The sequence below is a fragment of the Oratosquilla oratoria genome, chromosome 23 (genome assembly GCF_046742065.1).
Source record: "Oratosquilla oratoria isolate Oo_2021 chromosome 23, ASM4674206v1, whole genome shotgun sequence".
NCBI classification, from domain to species: Eukaryota; Metazoa; Arthropoda; class Malacostraca; order Stomatopoda; family Squillidae; genus Oratosquilla; species Oratosquilla oratoria.
This window is the reverse complement of record NC_134799.1, coordinates 39230252-39256751: the sequence shown is the minus strand read 5'-3', so window position 1 is coordinate 39256751 and position 26500 is coordinate 39230252. Positions and strand designations below refer to the sequence as shown.

Genomic DNA, 26500 nt, shown 5'->3' with positions numbered 1-26500 from the left:
CCTGACCTGACTTAAGAACATAAGAATGAAGAAGACTGTAAGAGACCATAAGGCCTACACTAGGCAGTTCCATGTCCATTACCACATTTCATCCCCACCTATAAAGTTATTCAAACTTCTCATAAAAAAATAGTTTTAGCGCTCACTACATGGTTACTAAGTCTATTTTATTCGTTAACCATTCTATTGGTAAACCAATTCTTGCCTATTTCCTTCTTAAATCTAAATTTGTCTAATCTAAATCCATTACTGCGAGTCCTGCCCTGTTGCCTTAATATGATGACCTTGTCTACGTCACCCTTGTAGCCCATGACCCAATTGAACACCTCTATTAGATCACTTTGCACTCTACGTCTTTCCAGAGAGTGTAAGTTATGGTATCTAAGCCTGTCCTCGTAAGGTAAATTTCTGAGCCCTTGTATCATTTTGGTCATTCTCCTCTGTACTGATTCTAGTGAATTAATATCAATCTATAGGACGGAGACCAAAACTGTACCGCATAGTCAAGGATGTGTCTAACTAACGCCAGATACGATTTGATAATTACCCTTGCACATTTATTTGTACTTATCCAAGCAATGAAACCTAATGTTCTGTTAGCTCTATCTCTGGCGCTAATGTATTGTTTCCTGGAGTTAAGGTCAGGACTCACTAGCATTCCCAAAACTCTCTCGCACTCATTTTTCTATAAAAATGTGTTATCTAAGCTAATTCTGCTTCCCTGGTTGTGTAAACCTACGTGTAACACACTGCACTTTAAGATATCGAAGTTCATTTGCCATTTCACCGGCTTAGTTTGTTAAGATCTTCCTGCAGTATCCTAGCGTCCTTCCCCTCACCTAATATGGCGTCCTATTTTAGTGTCGTCCGCAAACTTACTAACATCACTAATAATCCCGTAGTCCAAGTCGTTTATATGCCATAATGTACACAAAACCGAGACCTAGGAAACTCCACTAGCAACACGTCTCCATTTGGATTTTACACCGTTAATGGTGACCAGCTGTTTTCTGTCACTGATTCATGCTCTAATCAATTCAAACACTTTCCTCCTTTACCATGGGCTTTGACTTTAGTATTCTCTGGCGGGGCACCTTGTCAAACGCTTTGCTAAAGTCAAGGTAAATAAATATCATTGTAATCTGACACCTTGTAGACATTAATGTAAAAAAAAATAGATTAGTTACACATAAACTACCCATAGTGAACCCGTGTTGTGACTCACGAATCAAATTATGTCTCGATTTGATCTCTGACTCTATTAGCTACTATTGATTCTACCATTTTAACTATAAACGACGTCGAAATGATTGGCCTGTAGTTGTGCATAGACGATTTATCACCCTTTTTGAAAACAGGAACAACGTTTGCCTGCCCCCAAGAAATAGTCACAAATCCAGTGTCTACCGACTTAATAAATACTGGACCTGATGTTCTGTGCTGTGTTCGTCTCTAATCTGGCCTGATTTGACCTTACCTACAATGCCCTGCTCCGCGAGATGGAATTAGCAAGGGTTTTCTCATTTGTTTAAGGGTTTTATAGTGTGACTATTCTTTCATTTACTTAAATTTTATTCCATTTGGTCCTGTGCAGGACCACCGGGCTATCCCCTTGTGGAGTATACAGCCCTTGTACCTCACCAAGTTGCTTTATTCTTGATTGGTAAGATTGCATGGGTGGTGTGGAGTGTATGTGAGATGTTGAACGTGTTGGAATAACTTTACCTGCGATTAACTTGCACATCAACTATTTTCCTTGAAGATTCATTCATTAACTCCAGTCGACTAGATTAGCTATGCCCAAACTTAAAAGTGGAAAAGAAAACTACCATTCTACGAAGGAAAAAATTAATAGATGAATTAAAAAAAATCGAGACGGGAATAACTGTGGTTGTATTAATAAAATTATCTTTCTTTTGTCTTCACTGATCCATATATTCCAGATTTTTTTTCTGGATAATTGGCAGACGTTTTGAGTCGTCAGTCATTTCACAGCCCACCATTTCACAGGTTCCCCTTAATGCACACACACACGCACACACACACACACACACACTCACACACACACACACACACACACACACACACACACACACACACACACACACACACATATATATATATATATATATATATATATATATATATATATATACACACAGATAGAGAAATAGATATAGTTATACATACACCTGTCTTTTCATTCTTTTGCAGGTCTTAAATGTGTGCTGACCTTCAAGACGGCGGGATGGTTCTCAAAAGATCTACATCGAGTTGAAGGCTTCATAATCGATAAGAAGTAAGGAAACTGTCAAATTGAACAAATGAATGAGTGAATGGATTTTTGTAACCGTGGCTTACTTCCGATAAGCTGAAACCAGTTGTGAGAAAAAGGTGTCAGTGGATTGCAGTGTGTATACATATATTTGTAGTAGTCATGGATTTGTGTGTGTGTGTGTGTGTGTGTGTGTGTGTGTGTGTGTGTGTGTGTATGTATGTATACACACACACAAACTTGCATCTGTATGTCCGCGTGCATGTGCATGTGTATATGAGTGCGTGTATCCGGTATGTGTACATCGAATATATGTTTCAAAGCTGTATGTACTTTTGGGTGCATAATCGTAATGTGTAGAAGCTTTAGAATACAAATATGTTTGTATGCATTTAACCGGAGGTTTAAACTCTTACTAATACCCGGATCTCTTCCTGGTATTTATTGGTAACTATTTGACAATCGCGGGATGCCAACAATTGTAACTGCATTCTGGGAAGACTTATCTCCCTACCTTGCAAATCCTATCCCCCCCCCCACCTTTCCCCTTAGTCTGCTCTTTTCCACCACCTATAAACCAATCTTTATTGAATTATTTTCATTAATTCTCTTCCCTTCCCTTCTACCAACATCAGACGTTCTTCTCTGTAAAATAGAGATAGTTTCTTTTGGTAACGTTACATCAATTCCTTTTCCTACGTCCTTTTTCCAATATTTTTTCTTTTGCCAAATTTAAAGCTGCATTATCCTTGTCCCCTCCTTCAATTTCCTCCGTTTTTTGTTCAAACCTATACATTTACGTCACGCCGGCCTTCCCAAGCTGTCAATACAGGTGCTCATGGTCCACTGCCACCTGCTCAAGGTTGCTTGCGATCCAGCACCCTCCAACCGCTACCAGGAGGTACAAAGAGCCGCCATGCCTTAGACCGCACTAGGAGCAACGAATTCTAGACGTCACAAAGACCTTGTAGCACTAAGTAAACACGCTTCCTCCCTTAGTAGAGTTGATGTGTTTCTTTGACCAACCGTTGCCTCACATAACCTAATCTACATGGAGTTCATGAGGTACACTATCTTCAATATCAGGTCCTATACACGCACGTCCTCCCCTAGATACAAGATCCACAATTTACCCGCTTCCCTCTCTTCCCCCTCCTCCCCTTCCTCTCCTCCACTTCCCACGCTTTTAATAAATATAGATTTTTTTTACAATTTTCTTTGCAGCACCAGTGTTTTCTGAGCCATTATGAATAATTACAATTTCACAAAATTAGTATTTCCTCTTTTTTATTCCTATTCATTTAACTTATCTTATTCATATATTTATTTGTTTACTTATGTATGTACTTATGTAGTTGTGTATTAATTTATTTCTTTGTTTATTTAGTTAGTCATATGACTGTTTATTTACCCATTTTATGGAGTCAGTCCAGTTTCCATCCCACTTCCTCCTTCCATACTTCTATTTCCGTAGACTCAATCCTCCATATTACTCCATATGCGGATTATTTCATCCCAATAACTTCTAGTTTTATCATTTTTGCCCTCCTATTCAGCTCCTGTCTCCTGTTTCTCTTCAATAATTTATCTTGCCAGTTAACTACATATGAAGAAAAAATATCACTAGTTTTTGTCTGTGTGTGTGTATTTACGCTTAATATTACATGTAATTTTTATCACTAACTTAAATGTTTACTTCGCCAGCAAAGTCTATACTTCTATTACCACAATTATTACCACGCGCAAGGTTTCACAATGTTGTTTGAACTCCACAAGTATCTTAGAAAATTGTCGACATCATTTGTGTTACCTTCATTATTGTCTGTAACAGTTATCAGTGTAAATGTTTTGTTGCGTTTGTTTATTTTTGACAACGATTTCTACTGGCATTTGTTTTCCTTGGTTTGACAGCAATACCTGCAACTGTCTAGTCTCCCCGTCTTCTCCTTTTCTGCATGAAGGGACGGAGAGGGGGGGGGGTCGCCGAATTAATGAAGCGGCCTTGCTGTGGATGTGCTGTGTCTTGCGACACTGCTTCTGACCCAGGGCAGTGGACAGGATGCAGGGATGACCCGTCATCCAGGAGGTGCCAAGATGAGAGGGAGGGATGAGGGTGGAGGGGAGTGCAGCCAATTCGTTTTATCGTGACTCTCGTTTTATGCTTTATTTTCTCTTGTTGCAGCAAAAAGAAACACAGTTTCCTGTATGGAAAATGGACGGAGTTTCTGAGGGCCACAGACATCAATTCCTACGACGAATACATCAAGACCAACGCTCACAAGTTCAGGTACAAAATCAATTGGGGTTATGGAATGTTGATTACTAGTGCTTGTATCTGTTTTGCACATATAGGAAAGATGAGGGTAAGGTGAAAAGGGGTAATGATTACTTTTGCTTATTTTGTGAAAATATAGGGAGTTTAGTTGAAGTGAAGATGAAGGATGTATCATGTACCCTATTCTTCCCAGACTTCTGTCACACCCAGGTTTATATTTTTAACTTATGTTCAATACAAATTAAACGCGCTCGCGCGGGTGCGCTTGCGCACAAACACACGCACACACACACACTTCAACGAACGGACGGCTTAGAAGACGTTCTGAAGAAAATTGAAGTTTCGTGGATCCCAACGCAAAGAAAAGTGCCTATTGTATTTACAGGGTGGGGGAAATTGCTCGTGGGGTAGTGGGAAAGTAGGGAAAGAAGAGAAGGGGAGGGATTGCTGAGGTAAATGGAAGGAAATGAGGAAGGAGAGGACTTGGCCCAGGCAGACAGGCGAAAAGTAAACAAACGGCCCCCCGACCAGCTGAGCGACGATGAAATGTCTAATAAAAATGTAAAGATTAGAAGTATAGATAAGAGCAATACAGTAGAAAGTGATGAGAATATTTTCCAGGGATTTAAAGAGGGTGGGGGGGGACACAACCCCCCCCCCAGACTGACAAGGCTAGAAGAGAAGGTCGATAAGATGATCGAGGACTTGGAGCGTAGGTTCGGTCATGTTAACAACATTGTACGGAGGGTTGAAAAATTGGAAGAACTAGAGAAGGCGAACAAAAACTTAACTAAGGAAATTGAAGAATTAAAAAAACAGTTAAAAGAAGTAAAAGAAGAGAATAAAGTCTTAAAGGAGAATAATGAGAACAAGGAGGGTTGGAAAAAAATCCAAGAAAATAGCAAAGTTGCATTCACTGACATAATCAGACAGCAAATGAATGAACAAACTGAAAACTCAGTTATTAAAGTGATGAGACAGAAGGAGAATATAGTAAGAGACTTAGCAGACAGAAAGAAATGTATAATTATTTTAGGAATGGAAGAGAAACATAACCCAGATAGAACCACAAGAATCAAAGAGGAAAATGAAAAAGTAAGAAATTTACTAGAATTAGTTCAGGAAGATGAACCAGAAATAATGAAACAAATCGAAGAGAAATTCAGGCTCGGGAAATATAGTACAGACAAGACCAGACCAATTAAGATTAAATTCAGGTCACAAACTACGGCTGAGAATATCTTATCCAAAACAGGGAAACTAGCAACAAGTGAACAATATAAAAAGGTATGGATAAAAAGGGAAATGAATAAAGAGGAAAGAGAGGAAGAAAAACAGAAAAGACTTGAAGCTAAGGAAAAAAACGAGATAAGAACGGAGTCAGAAAAAGAGAGATTCTATTGGAGAGTAGTGAATATGAAACTAAAGAAAGTCGACATACAAGAGAAAAACAAAAGGGAAACAGAGAACACAATGGAAGTGGCAGAAAACTAAGAGTGTCTTACACAAATATAGATGGATTAATAACAGGATTGAATGAGCTCAATGATTATTTGAAAGAAAAAGAACCAGACATAATGGGAATTGTAGAAACAAAATTAAAAGGTCCACTACCACCCAACAGTGTAGGACATGATGCATATAATTATTGGATTAGAAACAGAGTGAAAAAGGAAGGGGGTGGAGTTATGTTCCTGACTAAGAAGGATATAAACGTGAAGTGTGTCACATATGGAAAAAATACAGTAGAGATGATAATGATGGAAGTAGAAGACAGAGATAAGAAGAGCAGAAAGTTTGTGATAAATTATGTGCCCCCGAAAACAGCCTCATGGGAAGAGAGTGAACATAAAAGTATGTTAGAGGACACAAAGATAAAATTAAACAAGATAATGGAAGAGGGAGGAAGAATAGTTATGATGGGCGACTTTAATTGCAAAGAAATCTGCTGGGAAGAAATGACAGTAAAGAGTGGTGATGACTCATGGGGAAACGCTCTACTTGAGATGGTTACTGACCATACAATGACACAATGGATACAGGAGAACACTAGATATAGAAATGAAGAGCCATCGAGACTAGACCTAGTAATTACATCCGAACCTAGAATAGTGGACAAAATTGAATATAAAACACCAATAAGTAAAAGTGACCACATATTGATTGAACTGGAACTTCATGAAGAAAAATATATGAAAAGAAATGAACAATATAGAAAAGGAAGAATGATGTATGAAAAAACAAACTTTGATAAAATAAGAGAATTCTTTCAAAAGGAAAACTGGGAAGAAATATACAAAGAAGAAACAACAGTAGAAGAGAAATGGAATATTTTGACAAAAATTTACAAAAAAGGAGTGGAAAAGTATGTCCCAAGACAAAAACAAGAAAAAGAATATGTAAAATGCTGGTACAACAAAAGTTGTAGGGAGTTAAAAGACAAAAGAGACAAAGCCTGGACCAAATGGAAAAAAGACAGAAGACCTGAAAAATGGAAAATATATACCTGTTATAGAAATGAATATGTACAAACGTACAGAGAGGAAAAGAGAAAATATGAAAAAGATATCATAGAAAAGTGTAAAGATCAACCAAAACTATTCTACAGATTTGTAAACAATAAACTGAAAAACAAACAAGACTTGGAGAAATTAAGACAAGAGGTAGTTGAATACTCTGAGGAAATGGAAATGGCGGAAATTATGAACAAACATTTTAAATCAGTGTTTACAAGGGAGAACATACAACCTGAAGAGAACGAATGGAAAGAGAAAGTCCCCCCTATGGAAGAAATAGAAGTAACAAAGAATGAAATATTAACACACTTGAGTAATCTTGATGTCAGAAAATCGCATGGACCAGATGAAATAGCAAACTGGATACTGAAAGAATGCAGGAATGAACTGGCAGACAAAATACATAGCATACTAAATAGTTCCTTGAAAGAAGGAAAAGTTCCAGAAGATTGGAAAAAAGCAAATATAGTACTTATATATAAAGGAGGAAATAAAGAAGAACCTACCAACTATAGACCAGTCTCTCTAACAAGTACAATAGCAAAAATTTGTGAAAGAATTATCAAAAGTAGATGGGTAAAATATTTAGAAAAAAAAAACAAAGTGTTAAATCCAAGGCAATTTGGATTCAGACAAGGACGATCATGCGTCACCAATTTAATATGTTTCTATTCAAGGCTAATAGATATAATACAAGAAAGAGATGGATGGGCAGACTGTGCATTTTTAGACCTAAAGAAAGCTTTTGACAAAGTACCACATAAGAAGTTGCTTAAGAAATTAGAAACTGAAGGAGGAATACAGGGCAAACTACTAAATTGGGTGGAAGACTTTTTGCAAGAAAGAAAAATGAGAGTAGTGATAAGAAACCAGCACTCAAAATGGGATGAAGTAATAAGCGGTGTTCCGCAGGGAACAGTTCTGGCCCCAATAATGTTTGCTATATATATTAATGATATGGATGAAGGAATTGAAAGCTATATGAGCTTCTTTGCAGATTATGCAAAACTACTGAAAAGAGTGAAAACTGAAGAAGATTGTGAATCACTACAGAGAGATCTAAATAAAGTACAGGAATGGAGTAGGAAGTGGGAGATGGAGTTCAATACAAAAAAGTGTAGTATAATGGAATTTGGAAAAAGCAAAAACAGAATAACAGGAGCATATAAATTGGGAGAAGAAGGAATAAAAAAAAGTAGAAAATGAGAAGGACCTGGGAGTCATTGTTATGAATAATATGTCACCTGAGAAACATATAAATAAGATTTTTGGAGAAACTTATAATTCAATAAGAACAATCAAAGTTGCATTTACATACCTGGATGAAGAAATGGTGAAGAAAATCCTAATCACCCTGATAAGACCAAGATTGGAATATGCAGCAACGATATGGTCACCAAGTACAAAAAAATGTATAAAAAAAATTGAAAGAATACAAAGAGCATTTACAAAATTGGCACCAACACTCTCAAAACTATCATATGAAGAGAGACTAGAAAAACTTGAACTACAGACACTAGAGCAAAGAAGAGAGAGAGGAGATTTGATAGCTATTTACAGAATCATGAAAGGCATAGAAATTACTGATAGAGAGAATCTGATAAAATGGGATAACAGAAATACAAGAGGACACGGAAAGAAAATAAAAAAAGACAGCTATAGAAGAGATTTGAAAAAGAACAGCTTTCCTCACAGAGCAATAGACAGTTGGAACAAGTTAGATGAGAAAGTGGTGTGTGCAAAAACAATACATGAATTTAAAAATAGTTTAGATATAATGAGATATGAAGACGGGACGTCACGAGCATAGCTCCCCTTCCCGTAAAATACAACTAGGTAAATACACATACACACACACACACACACACACACACACACACACACATGCGCAAGAATATACACACATGCACATACACATGCATACACACACGCATGCGCTCCTTATTTGTACCTTTGTGAGACAAGGTCTGTGAACTTCCTCTTACGCTGACATCCCTTTATGGTTCCTTCCCTCGTCCCGAACAGGCGCGACGATAAGAAGAAGAGCAGCGATGACAGCGTCGTTGGTACTGGGGCCAGTCCAGCGCACAACCCTAGGAAGATGTTCAGTCGTTTCAACACCATCACGCAGTCCTTCAAAATGGGTGGTGACTCGGAAGTAGGTGGATCCATGTTGTTGGCGGTAATGGTAGTAAAGGTAGCTTTGTTAGCTTATGTGGTAATGTTGGCAGTACTTTTTTTTTTTGTGACAGTGGTACTAAAATATATGGAACTTGGGACACGATGTTCAGACGTATGACATTACCGCATTCTTTGATGTTTCTTGTTACCACGACACCATTTACATGGTGCTCATAAGAACAAATTAACTGTAACCACCATGCCCAGGTATAACTTTGCATTTTCTCTTTTGTAGTGTTATTTATTTTCACGAGAATCATGTTTAAATCTAATATCTTATCTCAGAAGTACTATTTGAGATACTTCTTAACTTTTTTTTTTTTTTTTTTTTTTTTAGTAGTAGTAGTAGTCTCGACTCCTTGAATATCTTTGATAACAACCAAGATGTGCGGTAGACGGAATAGTGATAGACTATCATTTGGAACCGGGATTTGTCTGAAGAAGTTTTCATATTAATGCATCATTAGTACTTACCTGTGTTCATGTTGGTTCTACAATGCTGTCTTTGAACACTAAAAAAAAAAAAAAAAAAAAAAAAAAGTAGGATAAGTGACGCAATCAGTAATTTTGCAGTATGGTCCTACACAAAATCCTACTCGTTCACATTACACCTAGATTCCACAAGGTTTGTAAACAAAGATTTCTACGTAATACAGATATTTTTTCATCTCGGCCCAAGTGTGTCAGTAAAAAGGTTAATTATAGTTATTTGTTACGTGGTTTTAGGTAACTTGAATTGCATAGTTATCAGTGATGTCGGAGGCCCTGACTTTGTCGATACGCCGGCCGTTCCAACATCCTAAACGGTTTTCAAATGCGAGATCCAGCTCTTATCGTTCATCTGAAAGAGCCGGTTCATAGAGCCGGCTCGTTCACAAACGTTCACGAATAACAAGGTTCACGAACGTTTACGAAGTAGCACACACCAATTAACAATGACATCCTGTAGCGAAACAGACGATTTCTTCTGCGATGTTGAGAGTTTTTCGTCGTCTTTTGAGAGTAGGGTCGATTCTCTGAACATCTCTGACAACAGCCAAGACGTGGGGATAGACGGCATAGTTATGGGCTCTCCAAGAGGAAATGGTCAGAATGAATAAATTATGAGACTGCATGGTAAGTCAAATCGGTTCGAGTGTATTTCACAACCAGGGCCCCGACAAGGGGAGGGGCAGGAGGGGGGGGGGGCAATGCCCTGGGGCTGCACCTTTTTTGGGGGGCGGCACTTTCGGTGAAAAGGAGGTAAAGCAAATTCCCCCTAATGTACTTTTAATGCATGATTTATTTATCATGAGTTGTGTGTATGAATGATGTATATATAAACGTTGTTTTGTGGATGAATGTTACATGTGAATCGTGCAAGTGACCATCAAATGTGGAAGGTGGTGGTGTGTTTTTCGACTCGCCCCGGGGCTGCACTTACCCATGTCGGGGCCAAGATCTAAGAATATAAGGTCTAACCACTTCCGACCGAATTTCGAGGGAGTTGGCGCAGCGGGCCCGTGAACGTCACCTGGCTGTTCAAAGTGGGGTTAGCGGGTCCTATAGCTGTCAGTTGAAGCTGGTCCGTCGTTCGAAAATGACGTCGCCTTCGCTCGCATCGCTCCACGCAATTAGTTATATTCTGACAAATATTATATAAAATATATATATAAAATATTATAGTTCCTGTCTATATATATGAATATATAATATATATGATATATATATATATATATATATATATATATATATATAATATATAAAATATTATAGTTCCTGTCTTCCTTGGCGTTTCACAGTTTTCTTCAGTGTATCACAAAGAGAAAATGGACTCAGCCAAATGACGTCAGAAGCTGCGCAGAAGAATGTAAACGGTCTGACCTGTATATTTAGACCTTGGTCGGGGCCTTGTTCACAACGCGTACCCACTCCTCATACCTGGCTGCTTCCTTGTCCGGTGTTGGAAAACCAAACGCGCCGACTCCGTCTTTGCCACGGCTTTTGCTACAATTCTACACAGAGCAACACTTCCCCCAGGCTATCCTCATAATCCCCATCTTCTTCTTTGGTGGCTCACCATCTTCAGCGATCATTTTCAGGACATAATTATTTAAATATGATGTTAGATAGCCTCCGGCGCTCGACACGATCACAATGCATGAACAATGAAAACCTTTGACATCACTGTGAAGTAGGTGGCGCCAAGAGTAGGTTAACGAGAGTGGCTGGAGCAGCCATATTGATGCCATAGTTCTGGACATAAGATCAGTATTTTCAGCGTACAGTAAATGAAAAAAGAGTTTTTGTGTAATTTATTTAGCTATTATTGACTAAGGAAAGTACTACGAACTAATTCCGGTAAAATTAGACACCTTTTATTTACAAAGCGGTTACCCTTTGACAAAGTCACTAGACTGAATCACGACAACAGTTGCTACAGTCTCCTTCTTAGTAGGAATGTAGGAATTCGTGTTTGTGTTCCAATTCTTCAGAAATAGAGGAGTTTTTTTTTCTTTCTTTTCTTTCTTTTTAGGCGTTTTCCATTAAAGATTACATTGGGGAGGGCTTTTCCTCGGCTGCATAAAACAACACTTATCAAAAAATCTCGATGAATTAACCTGTTTATAGTTTCGAGTCTTCAATAATGCCCTAAATGCTTAAAAACTGTCAGAAAATCAGTATATTTGACATTAGTGGAGAGACTACGGGATGTATAATAGAATCCGAACGCCTGGTGCTTGGGTGCCTGGCGATTGTTTTGAAAGTATGATGCCGTGTTTGTTAGTTCCCAACGTTTACCTTCATTGAATGACGAAGAATAAATGGCGGTTAATATGTAGGAATAAAAAATAAAATGTTTGCTTTCTTTCCAACAGGCATACTAGACAATATTTAAAAAAAAAAAATGCAGCCCTAAATACTTGTATAAACGTATATGTTATCACATGTGATTTTGAACAGCCATATTGATGCCATGGTTTAGCAGCAGAGTTTAATTTAAATTTTCCTTTGTCAAAAGGTGCCTGTTAATTGCTTACAAGTGGCAAAAGGGGTGAGGCAAGTGATTCATTCATATCAATTACATCATTAGCTCTCCCAAGAATCACTGGTTGCTGCCTGGGAATACGGGACTCACTTTTGCTTTACTCATCATCTTCAGGCGACGATCGAGTGTGAGGAAGGCCCAGAGGAACCCGAGGAGGGCGGATACCCGCGCACCGACAGTACCTATTCCATCGACATCCCCAATTCCAACACCCTGTGGGAGGCCGACCCTCGACCGGACAATTCGGCACAGGTAGGCCCCGAAATCGTGAAGGAGCTGAATCCTCTTAACATGAATAGTGTGATGATAAGAAAAAGAGTAATGACTTCTTGTCGAGCATGAAGAACCAGGAATATTTGTATCTTAGTAGTAGTACTCTTTGGATCCATTTTGATGTATATACATACATACATACATATATGCATACATACATATATACATATGTATGTCCATACATATATACATATTTTTGTGTATGTATATATGTATATGTATATGTATATGTGTATATATGTATATATATGTATATAAAAATAATCACAATAACGCGTGACGAAAAAAATATTGCAGAAACCACAGGGAAATTAAAGTCAGAATACTGAACGTTTTCGTCTATTACGACATCCTCAGAGTACTCTGAGGATGTCGTAATAGACGAAAACGTTCAGTATTCCGACTTTAATTTCCCTGTGGTTTCTGCAATGTATATATGTATATATATGTATATATGTATATATGTATATATATATGATAAGTATATATACACACTGTGTTAAACACGACAGCATTTTGACACTGATTAATTTTCTGAGATTTTCACATTTTCTCACAGTAGGTCTCATTTCAGGAGGGTGGGCAAATACAAGCCTTCCATAGTCTTCCATATTTAATTTGATGTTTCGACTTCAGGGAGTCATCTTCAGAATAGTTTACTAAAATTAAGTTTCTTGTAAACTATTCTGAAGATGACTCCCTGAAGTTGAAACGTCAAATTAAATATGGAAAACTATGGAAGGCTTGTATTTGCCCACCCTCCTGAAATGAGACCTACTGTGAGAAAAATTTAAAATCTCAGTAAGAAGATTAATCAGTGCCCAAATGCTGTCGTGTTTAACACAGTGTGTATTAGTGAGAATCTGCGCCCTAAATATACAATATATATATATATATATATATATATATATTTTTTTTTTTCAATAGCCTAGTCCTCTTCATTTTCACTCGTCTCATGATTTCTAAGTCTTCTGTATATAATATATTTCCGTGGCGTAGCTTCACTATTTCCTTTTTATTTTTAAGTTTACCACTCACATATCTATAGAATAGTTTGGATTGATCTTTACATTTTTCTATGATGTCTTTTTCGTAGTTTCATTTTTCCTCTCTGTGCACTTCTGCATATTCATTTCTTAGTTTGATATATATTTGCCACTTTCCATTTTTTTTTTTTTTCCACTTTTTCCAAGCTTTATCTCTTCTATCTTTTGCCTCACTGCATCTTCTGATGAACCAACACTTAATGTACACTTTTTCCTGTTTCTGTCTTGGTACGTATTTATTCACTCCTTCATTATAAATTTCCATCAAAATCATCCATTTCTCTTCCACTTGTGTCTCTTCTTTGAAAAAGTTTTCCCAATTTGCATTTTGAAAGAATTTCTTAAGTTTCCCAAAGTCCGTTTTGTTGTACATCAGTCTTCCTTTTCTGTATTTCTCATTTCTCTCTATATGTATTTCCTCCTTTAGCTCAACCCCTATTAGTAAGTGGCCACTCTTTCCAAATGGTGTCTTGTATTCAATTTTATCCACAATTTCAGGTTTTGTTGTAAATATTAAATCTAGTCTCGATGGTTCTTCATTACTTCTATATCTGGTATTTTCTTTTACCCATTGTGTCATTGTATGTTCTATAGTCATGTCAAGTAATACACTTCCCCCATAGATCCTCTCCGCCTTTCACTATCATCTATTCACAACATATTTCCTCGCAGTTAAAATCTCTCATAAGTACCAAGTTACCTCCATCCTTCAGCATCTCGTTTAATGAATGTCTTGTATCTTCTAATATTTTTGAATGCTCGCCCTCTTTCCAAGAGCCCATTTTTGGGGGCACACAAATCACCACAAATTTTTCATTTTTCATGTCACTATCTTCAACTTTTATAATTATCATTTCCACACTGTTTTTACCCTCTGTAACCTTCATCACATTTAAGTTTCTCTTGGCCAAAAACATGGTTCCTCTGCCCTTATTCTCGTTTCAATTTTTAATCCAATAATTATATAACCCATGTCCAACACTATTTGGTGGTAGCAGATCCCTTAATTTCGTCTACACAATTCCCATTGTCTGATTTTCCTTCTCACAGATAATAATTTATTTCATTTAATCCTAAGATTAATTCGTCTATATTAGTATAGGCCATTTTTTTTTTCATCCCGTTTTCAGTTCCTTTTGTTTTGCTTACCTTGGTGTACCATTTTCTCAGCCTCATGTCTAAGACTCTCCAGTATAACTCCTTGGTTTCGGTCTCATCTCTTAGTGTCCTCTTTCCTCAACATTTCTCTTTTTATCCATATATTGCTGTAATGTTCACTCTTTACTAACTTACCTGATTTTGTCAGTACTTTTCCACTCCTTCTTTATAAATTTTTGTCAAAATATTCCATTTCTCTTCTACTGTTGTTTCCTCCTTGTGTATTCTTTCCCAGTCTGCTTTTTGAAAGAATTCTCTTAATTTATCTTTTTTTTCATACATCAATCTTCCCTTTCTATATTGTTAATTTTTTCATGTATTTTTCGTCATTTAGTTTCAGTTCAACCAATATGTGCTCACTTTTACTTATTGGTGTCTTATATTCAATCTTGTCTACTATTTCAGGTTCTGGTGTGATTATTAGGTCCAGTCTCGATGGTTCTTCCTCGTTTCTATACCTAGTATTCTCTTGAATCCATTGCATCATTGTATGTTCTATAATCATATCAAGTAGTACATTTCCCCATAGGTCGTCTTCACCCTTTACTGTCATCTCTTCCCAGCAGATTTCTTTACAATTAAAGTCACTCATTATAACTATTCTTCCTCCATCTTCCATTATCTTATTTAGTGTTTTCCTTGTGTCTTCTAACATAGTTTTGTGTTCTCTCTCTTCCCATGAGACCATTTTTGGAGGCACATAATTTACTACAAACTTCCTGCTCTTCCCATCCCTGTCCTTTACTTCCATCATAATCATCTCTACTCTATTCTTTCCATATGTGACATTCCTCACATTTATATCCTTCTTAGTCAGGAACATAATTCCACCCCCTTGTTTTACCTTTCTGTTTCTAATCCAATGATTATATGCACCATGTCCTACACTGTTGGGTGGTAGTGGACCTTTCAATTTTGTCTCTACAATTCCCATTATGTCCGGTTCTTTTTCCTTCAGGTAATCATTCAGTTCGTTCAAGCCTGTTATTAAGCCATCTATATTTGTGTGAGACACTTTTTTCTGTTACTTCCTTTGTGTTTTCTGTTTCCCTTCTGTTTTCCTCTGCTATGAACCATTTCTTCACTTTCATATTCACTACTCTCCAATAGAATTTCTCTTTTTCTGTGTCTATACTTTTCTCATTTTTTCTTTAGCTTCTAGTCTTTTTGTCTTCTCCTCCTCTCTTTCCTCTTTATTCATTTCTTTTTTTATCCATATCTTTTTATATTGTTCACTGTCTGCTAGTATCCCTGTTTTGCTAAGATATTCTCTGCTATTGTTTGTGACCTGAATTTAACCTTAATTGATCTAATCTTATCTATATTGTATTTTCCGAACCTATACATTTCCTCAGTTTGTTTCCCTATTTCTGGTTCATCTTCTTGAACTTCTTCTAATATATTATTTACTTTTTTCTTTCCCTCTTGTATTCTTGTAGTCCTATTTAGATTACTGTATACTTCTCTTCCATCCCTAATATAATTATACATTTCTTTTTATCTGCTAAGTCTCTTACTATATTCTCCATCTCCCTCATCACTTTAGTAACTGTTTTCAGTTTGTTCTTTCATCTGCTGTTTCACTATACCTCTAAATTCAATTGTATTGTTCTATTGTACTTTTTCCAACTACTTACCTCTTTTGCTATGGACTCTTTATTCTCTTTATTACTCCTCTTTAATTACTCATTCTCTTCCTTTACTTCTCTCAACTGTCTTTTTAATTCTACTATTTCTTTAGTTAGGTTTTGATTCTCCTTCTTTAATTCTTCCAGCTTATCAACTCTTTGAGTAAGTAACTTTATTTGGTTGAACTTAGCTTCCCAATTTTCATTCATTTCTTTTAGTTTCTCCTCTAAATTTATTAGTCGGGGGAGGTTGTCATTTCCTCCCTCATTAAATCCATGGAAATAGTTATCTTCACTTTCCATTGCACTGCTCTTATCTATATTTCTAATCTTTACATTTTTGCTAATCCCTTCGTCTTCATTATCATCCGGTCTCCGTTTGTTGACATGGCGTTGGCTTTCCTGGACCCAGTCTTCTCCTTCCTCATTTCCTTCCATTTTCCTCAGTAATCCCTCCCCTTCTCCTTTTTCATCACGTTCCCACTACACCACGAGCTTTCCTCTTCCCTATAAATACAACACAGGTACTTCCTAGTCGTTGTGATCCTCGAAATTCTTGGATAACTCCGGAGCCCCAACTTCGCTGCCACTCCGACCAACGTGTGTATGTGCGTGTGTATGTGTAAAATTTTACATGTTCATATGTGTAAATGTTTCATGAAAATGTCCATGTTTATGTTGGTCCATGTTCTCATTTTCTTTTATACCCACAAACTATGAATGCTTTTACCTCAGGTACCATAATTCACATTCATTCCTTTATGCATGCCTTTCATGCTACAGGTATTTAGTGAATCCCTTTTTTAATGGGAGAATATAAATGTTTGATCAAAGGAAAATAAAGTGACTGAATTACTAGAATCATGATATGTGGCATAGCAGTATACACAAATTAATAGTAAAGGGTACCCTCTTCAATTTCCTTTGATACCTGCAGGTGTTCACTTTAGACATACTTGTATTTCACTTGTTGACAAGATTATGCTATTTTACTGGAATATTTTGACATACTATAACTTTTCTTTTTTCCAGTTTTATCACTTCACACTCTTTGCCATGTCCTTGAATGAGCAGAATGAGGATATGAAGAGGAGCCTTTCCTGCACAGATTGCAGGTTTGTTAATGATTTATTTTCAAACTTATTTTCTTACTGTCAGTAACTCTCTCTCTGTCTCTTTGTTGAAAGAGTAGACTTGAAATCTGGAGCATTGGAAATACCTGTATGGAGGGTTTGTCTCCATCAGACAGTATGTTGGCAAGGAATAAACTACATAATGTCACTCTTTGCCAGTTGTTAGCATTTGGTGATTTTGTATGTGAAATGATATTGTCTAAAGGTAATTCATTGATTAATCCCTTGGGCATGTTGCTGTACCTTAGAGATTTTATTCAGGTGAGGGAGCTTCATTGTAGTGAAAGGTCTGTTCCTAATGAATATATGTGACTTTCAATTGTGTAAAAACTTGATAAATGGTAACAGGCTTGAAAATGCATGTAAAATATGAGGGTTATAAGTTGATGTATTTGAAGGTTATATTTTCAGGACAACCTCTTTAGGTTGTTTGTTGATACACAGACTAGGGTTTCCAGACTTCTTTTATAAGTGAAGGTAGGCAATTGAAGTGGAAGGTTGGAAGTAGAGAGTTGAGTAGAAAATTGAGAGTTGAGGGAAGAAGATGAGAAGAGGCTTGAGTAGAGGCCTGCAAATATACACAAAATGATAGTGATAGTACAAGCATACAGTTTACTTATGTAATAACAAGGCACATATATATATTTTACACATTTTGGAATACAATTCCCATCTCGAGTATTGGCTGCATGTTATTGTGGCAAAGTAGCATGCAGTTGATACTTTAGGGTCTATATGGGGCGCCGCTACGGACCAGAGCCGCACATCATTTTTGTCTGTGATAGAGGAAATCTCTGTTCATAGAGAAATGATGACACTTTTATACTACAACTGTCCCTCCATTATGCTGTCCCCCAACCCCTTGTTACTGTCCTGTACAATTTCTCTGAATATTCATTTCCTTTTTTGCCTACCTTCCCTGTGGTGGGGGAAAAGAATACTGCCACCAAGTATTTCCACTTGGATCATAAGAGGCGAGAAAAAAGGGACAGGGATTGGGACCAGGCATCCTTCTCCCTGTAGCCCCACAGGGGACATTCCTAAAAAAAGTAAAGGCATAAGAGGGTCTAGGAGTTTTCCGACCAGCACCCTAAGGTTTGGGTCTTTTAATGTGCGTGGATGTGGTACAGATGAGAGTAAAAGGGAAGAGATAGGTAGTATGTTTGTGAGAAGAAAGATGGATGTGTTGGCTTTGAGTGAAACTACCGGTAAGTTAAAAGGGAAGGGCGAGTGTAAGTTTGGGAGTGTAAGTGGGAGGTTATCAGGAGTGAAGAGAGGGCGAGGGAGGGAAGGGGTGGCTGTACCAGTAAGTGAAGAGATAGGTAAACGTGTAGTGGAGTGGAAGGAGGTTTCCTCAAGGATAATGTGGATGAAGGTGAAACTGGGAAAGAAGATATGGGTTTTTGTAAGTGCATATAGGCCAGGTAGTGACAAGAGTGTAGAAGAAAGGGAGGCTTTTTGGATAGATATAAATGAGTGCATAGAGGGATTAGGGAGAAATGTCAATGTAATTGTACTGGGAGACCTTAATGCTAGGGTAGAAAATTATCCAATTGATGGAATGGTTGGGAAATGTGGAGTTCCAGGAAAGAATCGTAGTGGAGAGTTGATGGTGGAGATGTGTCTAGAAAGAGAGTTGATGATAGCAAATACAGTGATTCCGAAGAAAGTCAAGCATAAGTACACATGGAGAGGGTGGTGGATGGAAGGGTGGTAGATAGAGCGTTAATGGATTATGTAGTGGTAGATAGGAGTATGATAGGAAGAGTTAAGGATGTACATGTGCTAAGGGGAGAGGGTGGGGGAATATCAGATCATTTTTTGGTGAAAGGTAAGTTGAGAGTAGAGGATAGATGGAGAAAGAGGAAAAGAACAAAAGGTAGGGAGGTGCTTAGAGTGAACTCTTTAAATAAAAAGGAAAAGGAGAAGGAGTACAAGAAGCTGAAAGAGGAGTGGGAGGGAGTGAAGGATAGAGTAGAGCTAGGAGTGGAGGAGGAATGGGGATGGTTCAAGGAGGGAGTCACAAAGTGTGCAAAGATGGTGTGTGGAACAAAAAGGACAGGAGGAAATAGAAGGAAGGGTAGTGAATGGTGGGATGAGGAAACAAAGAAGGTTGTAGAAGAGAAGAAGCTAGCTTTCACAGATTGGTTACAAAATAGGACGAGGGAGTCATATGAGAGGTACAAAGAAAAGAAAAGAGAAGTAAAGCAAAAGGTAAAGGAGGCAAAGAGGAGAGCAGATGTGAAATGGGGTAAGAGTGTGACAGAAAATTTTGAAAGTAATAAAAAGATGTTTTGGAAAGAAATTAAGAGAGGAAGAGGAGGCGAATCAAGTAGAGAAGAAAAGGTAAAAGGTGCAGATGGAGAGATGATAATGGAAGAGAAGGCAGTAAGGGGAAGATGGGCAGAATATTTTAGGGAGTTGCTAAATGTGAAGGAGGATAGGGAGGGAAAGATAGCTGCAGTGGGAAATGCTAAGAAAATGAGAGTGATGAGTGAGGAAAATGGAGGAGAAATAAGGAAGGATGAAGTGAAGGCATCAGTTAAGATGATGAAAGCAGGTAAGGCACCTGGTCTGGATGGATGCCATGCAGAATGTCTAAAAAAAAGGAGGTACAGTGATGGTGGACTGGCTGGTGAGATTATTTAATGTTTGCTGGAGAGAGGGCAGAGTGCTGGAGGACTGGAGGAGTGCCTGTATAGTTCCACTTTACAAGGGAAAAGGGGACAAGTGTGAATGTAGTAGTTTCAGAGGGATTAGCTTGTTAAGTGTAGTTGGGAAGGCTTATGGGAGGATCTTGATTGAGAGGATTAGGAGAGGATCAGAGGGAGTAATTGATGAGGAACAGTGTGGATTTAGGATGGGTAGAGGTTGTATAGATGAGATTTTTGTGGTATTGCAGATATGTGAGAAAGCTTTAGGAAAGGGGAAGGATGTTTTTTGGGCTTTTATGGATCTGGAAAAGGTGTATGACAGGGTAGACAGAAAGGCACTGTGGGAGGTTTTGCAGATATACGGGATAGGAGGAAAGCTTCTAGGAGCTGTCAAGAGTTTTTATGAGAGTAGTAGAGCTTGTGTCAGGATTAGAAATGGAGAGAGTGAGTGGTTCGAGGTAAAGGTGGGATTTCGTCAGGTATGCGTTATGTTGCCCTGGCTGTTCAACTTGTACATGGATGGGGTAGTGCGAGAGGTAAATGCAAGGGTAGTGGGTCAGGGATTGAAGATGGTTAAAGAAAATGGAGAAAAGTGGGAGGTGAGCCAGCTGTTGTTTGCAGACGACACTGCGCTTGTGGCAGGATCGGAGGAGGGATTGAGGAAGTTGGTGACAGAGTTTGGGAGAGTGTGTGATAGAAGAAAGCTGAAGATAAATGTGGGTAAAAGTAAGGTGATGAGATGTTCAAGGGGTGAAAGTGGCAGCAGAGTGGAAGTGAGCATTAAGGGAGAACGACTGGAGGAAGTGGATAGTTTTAGATACTTGGGTGCAAATGTGGCAGGAAAAGGTGGAGTGGAGGTGGAAGTAGAATGTAGATTGAGAGAAGTGAGTAAATGCCTTGGTGGATTAAAAAGTGTAATGAGGAATAGACATTTGGGAATGGATGCTAAGAGGAGACTGTATGAAGGAGTGATTGTGCCAACAGCACTGTATGGGGCAGAAACATGGAACATAAGAGAGGAAGAGAGAAGGAGTTTGAATGTGTTTGAGATGAAGTGTCTGAGAAGTATGATGGGGGTTACTAGGCCAGATAGAGTGAGAAATGAGGAGGTGAGGAGGAGAACAGGGGTGGAAAGGGAGTTGGGAGATAGGGTTGATGCTAGCGGAGATGGGCTGACATTGTGTTTTAAAGCCTCTTCATTAGGTACTGAAGGTCTCTTAGGGGGAGGAAGGTGAGCTGGTTTGAGATGATCAATGGACACAGAAGTGTCAACTTGGGGAAGTCTGAGAATAAACTATTTAGGTTGTCTTTGAACTAACATACAAGGGCCAGTGTAGGGTGCCTCCAGTCTCTGTCACACATAATCTGTCCCCACACAGACTTTTGGGCAGGAGTACAAATCAGATAGAACATAAGGTTTTGGTGGTGAATGATAGTCACCTGAAGCAAAATCATGAAAATTAATTCTTTGCATTTCCTGAATGAAAATTTGTAAGGTTTCTTGGTTGTACATTCATTAGAAATAAGGGTTGGGGACACATCATATGGACACCTGTAACTCCAGTAAATGGGGAGAAACCTGTATAGTTAGGAGCAACACGATGATCAAGAAGTGCAATAGGAAGGGATTAAAACCAATTTTCAGTACATGCTTTAATAGATGCTTTAAGAGAACAGTGAATTTATTCAATGATGACATTGGTTTGGGGATGGTAACTGGTTGTATGTATGTAGTGAAAACCAATAATAGTTGAGAGTTCTGAGAATAGTTCACTCTCGAATTGACTACCTCTGTCAGTAATTATGTACAAGGGAACTCCGAATCTTGTTATCTAACCACCAACAAATGAAATAGCTACAGAACTTGCTGTTGTATCATCCAAAACATTCCTATGGATAGAGGACTGTCTTGACTTGTGGACATGACGCTTACTACGAAAACAAAAATCACTCGAATGACCTGACTTGTTACAATAAGTACATATGAGTACAGGAGGGGTAACTGTAGAGGAAGGGGAGCTGCGAGTAGGAACTGAAGACTGTGGGGGTGGAGGAGGAGAACTAGGAAAATTGGCTTGTTGCTGAGTACTGCTAACACACAAGGAACCAGAAGGCACTTCTCTAAGTTTACATGAAAGCTTTGTTGCAAAAGACAGTAGAGTCTCATCTATCTTATAGCTGAGAGAAGAGGCAGCCCTCCTTTCAAAAGGCGCTAAGAGAATGATGTATAAAAGAAACTCCAAAATATGGCGGAACCTATCCAAAGAGATAGTGTCATTATCAATCCACGCTGAATGGGAGAGATAATCTAAGGCTTCAACCACAATTTTGCTGGCTTGGGCCTGAGCACGCCTATAGTCAAGAGTGCCCAATATGGATGTAAGAACATCAGCCAGATTAAAACACCATTGAAAAGAATTTCCTACAGGGGTATCAGAAAAAAAAAAAAAAGGAAATAAGACCGAAAAAGGTCATAATTATACCCTAAAGACTTGGGGTCGAGACACGACACAAACATCTCAGAAGCCAGAGAATTAGGCACAAGCTGTAACCTTATGAAAGAAATTTTCTCTGACCCCGTAGAAACATTAGTATTGACAATACAGTCTTCACACTGGTGAAGAAAATCAATGGCTTCATAATGGGAATCATCACCAGAAAATTTAATAACAGAAGGATCCTGATGTAACAGTGTGGAAGTATAAGCCATTGTCTAAGGTGATGTTTGGGTATTAATAAAGGAGGGCAGTTTGTTTAGTAGACATTGCTAAACAAGATCTTGGAATTTCGGTACCAATGCGTAACAATATTAATGAGAAAAAGATACAAAAATTACACATACATTAAGCATTGTGACCGCTTTACAAAAACACATGCCCCTTTACAGGAAAGATGAATCCATCTAGGCCGATGGTCATAAAAAAATGTCCAATACACAGGAAATACCTAAAAATAAAGAGTAAACAAAAACAACACCAGTTTTCTTACAGCCAGAGAAAATGTGACCGTCAAGAAATGACATTACGGAGGAAACGAACATGGCCGCCAAGACAACACCCCTGGCAAAGTGTATGAAATTTATACAAAAATTTATCACAAAATCTCAAAAGGAGATTACAGGAATGCTTACTACAAGAAAATATATGCAAGTACACAATATTGTTAAACAATTCAAAATAACTAGTCAGAGATGACATATCGAAACCAGCAATCACGCAGTCCAATTCTTCATTCAATCCAGGCATGGACAGTAATTCATCCTCATCCAGTCTCCAAGTTAATCGTCATAAACACAGCAACCATAGGCAAGTGTTCCACCAATGCTGAAGACAATGACAATAAAAAAAAATTCAAACGAAGCCAGAAAACACATGGCGGACCTTGCCAATACACTGTTCCTTAGCACCATCACTTCTTAAAAGTTACTAAACCCTAGAAACTAGAAAGGGAGAAAAAACAAAACAGAACACAAATACAAGTGCAATATGCAAAATTCAAAGTTGCGTTTGGAATACTTTTGAATGTTCAAATGAAATATAAAGTGCATATTACTTTACACAAAGATCACACAATATCAATATCCTTCCTAACTTCTTTGAATTTCTTTCTGAAATACTCTGGAGAAATCTCATATACCTTTAATATTTCACTCTTAATCTGATCATAATCATATATACTATCTATCTCAAATACCGTGTACACATTTAAAGTTTTTGGGGTTAGGCTAAACCGCTAGATCTTATCATTGTTGACCAGATATCCTTTCTCCATCTCAATTGTTTTGCTATACCTTTGAATGCAGAAAAGAACAATTCTGCTTCCTTTTCACTAAATTTGGGGGCAAGTTGACTCATTTTTATGATATCCCCTACACTTCTCTCACTGTTCACACAAGTTGACCATTGTGCAGACTGTCTGTCCTCCTCCAACCCTATTTGTTTCCCTTCGAGACTCTGTCCCCCATCTAGGATAGACCTCACTATGTGATTCAACTCTAGGTTCCCCAAATATTCTATTTCCACTCCTATTATCTACCATGTCACAATATCTTCCTCTTTCTCATGGGAGCCTTTCATTTTCAATTCTAAATTCCTCCATATAATATATCTTTCTTACTCTTGGTAATCTTTCACATATCCTATATTCACTCCTGTTATCCTCTATATTATAATAATGCCTGTCCCTTATCTTCAGGGATTCCTTGAAGCTGTGAAACTCTGCCTCCTGTCTTAGATTGACTTCTTTATGTCTCATCCCACTTTCAATTCTATTTTCCTTCATGTAATATCTCTCTCTTACCCTTGGTGATCTTCCTCCTATCCTATTTTCACTCCTGTCATCCCCCCTATTATGATACCTGTCCCTTACCTGTGGGGATTCCTTAAAGCCACGAAACTGTGCTCATCTCAGATTGATTTAATTTTCTCTCTCGTCTCTGTATTCATCATCTATTCTGGCCTCACTTGTACCGTCTCCCACATCATAATATATCTCTCCTATCTATGGAAATCCTTGGAATTCAAAATTACTGTCGATACTGCTTGAGTTGCTTGAGTGAGACATTCTCCTTTTCGATTCGTATGCCTATCATATGTAAACAACAGATATGACGGACACACTTTTGTTTCTACGATCATGGTTTTTTAATTCACTCGGTGACCTAAATTATCTGCCTTTCTTCCTATTTCCTTTCAAGTATTTTGCACACACTAATTATTTCATGCAGTGAAGAAGAAAATTAATCTGGGACAGAAGGCCCCCATTTATATGTCACAAACTAGTTTTTGTATTTGAGTTGATGTATCAAACCTGGCAGTGATTTGATTAGGTCCTACAATCCAGCAGCTAGTATTTACCTAGTTGTATTTTGCCGGAAGGGGAGCTATGCTCGTGGTGTCCCGCCATTGTATCTCGCAGTGTCTAGTTTGCTTTTAAACTCATGAATGGTTTTTGCGCATACTATTTCATTATCCAGTGTATTCCAAGTGTCCAAAACTCTATGTGGAAAACTGTTTTTCTTCAGTTCTCTTCTATAGCTATGTTTTTTTATTTTCTTTCCATGTCCTCTTGTGTTTCTCTTGTCCCAGTTAAGTAAGTCCTCTCTATCAAGTATCTCTGTGCCTTTCATGATTCTGTAGATGGTCAGTAGGTCACCTCTCTCTCTTCTTTGCTCCAGTGTCGGTAACTCCAGTTTAGCCAATCTCTCCTCGTATGATAGGTTTGCAAGTGCAGGTGCCATTTTTGTAGCTGCTCTATGGATTCTTTCTATTTTCTTTATATTCTTTTTGGTACTGGGGGACCACAATGTCGCTGCATACTCTAGTCTAGGCTTTATCAATGTAACCAATATTTTTTTTATCATGTCTTCGTCCAAGTATGCAAATGCCACTTTTATTGATCTTAGCAAGTTGTAAGTCTCCCCAACAATTTTGTTAATCTGTTTACCATAGGACAAGTCGTTTGTGATAATTACTCCCAAATCTTTTTCGGATCCTACTTTCTTTACTATTCACCTTCTATAGGGTTTTCTACCTTGCACTGGGATAAAGAGGTGATGTCCAAAAACTAATTTATAAAATTTAATTTACGCTAAATCAGAGGGTATGAACAGGGCATGACTGATCCCCAGCCTGGTAGATAAACTATATATGGAAAAACAAAAAGCACTGGGTCTGCCAAATTTGAAAGATTGAGGAGAAAGAGGTGATATGATAACAGTATTGAGGTCACTAAAGGGGATATATTGTATTGATGGAAGAAATCTCTTGATTAAGGATGAGAGGGCTATAAGAGGTCATGGGAACACATTAAGAATGACCACATATGTAAAGGATGCAAAGAAATTCAGCTTTTGCTCTAGATGTATAAATACTTGGAATATCTTGGAAGGTGATATAACCCAAGCTTGAACAATACATGAATTCAAATTTAAATATGATAATTGAAAATCAAGGAAAGATTAGCTGGAACTGTATGTGAAGTAGAGCCTAAGTGTGATAAATTGTAAAGTGGGAAATGGAACCTATTAAGTGTTGCTCCTTTCCTGTATAGTACAATTAGGTAAATAAAAAATTTATCTATTTATGTACCAAGGATTTCATCTCCTTACAAGGAAGGTAGCCAAGTCAAGGCTCACACCAACATATCAATAGGAATAAATCCAAATTAATACAACACTCATGTCAGTACAAAATTTCTTCAGAGAGAGGTATATAAGAAGACCCTAGGACTGTTGCCATCTGCTGTGGGACTATGGGTATCTAATCAGTGAAATTCAGGGCATATTGTACTCTGTGAATAATCCATGGGTTGACTTAGGGGAGCAAGTCTCCA

At 37.9% G+C, this 26500-nt stretch overlaps 1 protein-coding gene across 4 annotated transcripts in view; it reads left to right on the top strand.

Moving 5' to 3' along the window:
* The window catches only part of LOC143038084 (oxysterol-binding protein-related protein 1-like), a 511761-nt gene that overhangs the window by 473504 nt on the left and 11757 nt on the right, over nt 1-26500 (top strand). For all 4 annotated transcript variants that reach the window (XM_076207017.1, XM_076207015.1, XM_076207016.1 and 1 more), the window contains 5 exons: nt 2215-2299; nt 4458-4562; nt 9092-9224; nt 12390-12527; nt 17413-17495. In XM_076207017.1, coding sequence (XP_076063132.1) covers nt 2215-2299; nt 4458-4562; nt 9092-9224; nt 12390-12527; nt 17413-17495 — 544 coding nt within the window. The remainder of the gene's footprint in view (nt 1-2214; nt 2300-4457; nt 4563-9091; nt 9225-12389; nt 12528-17412; nt 17496-26500) is intronic.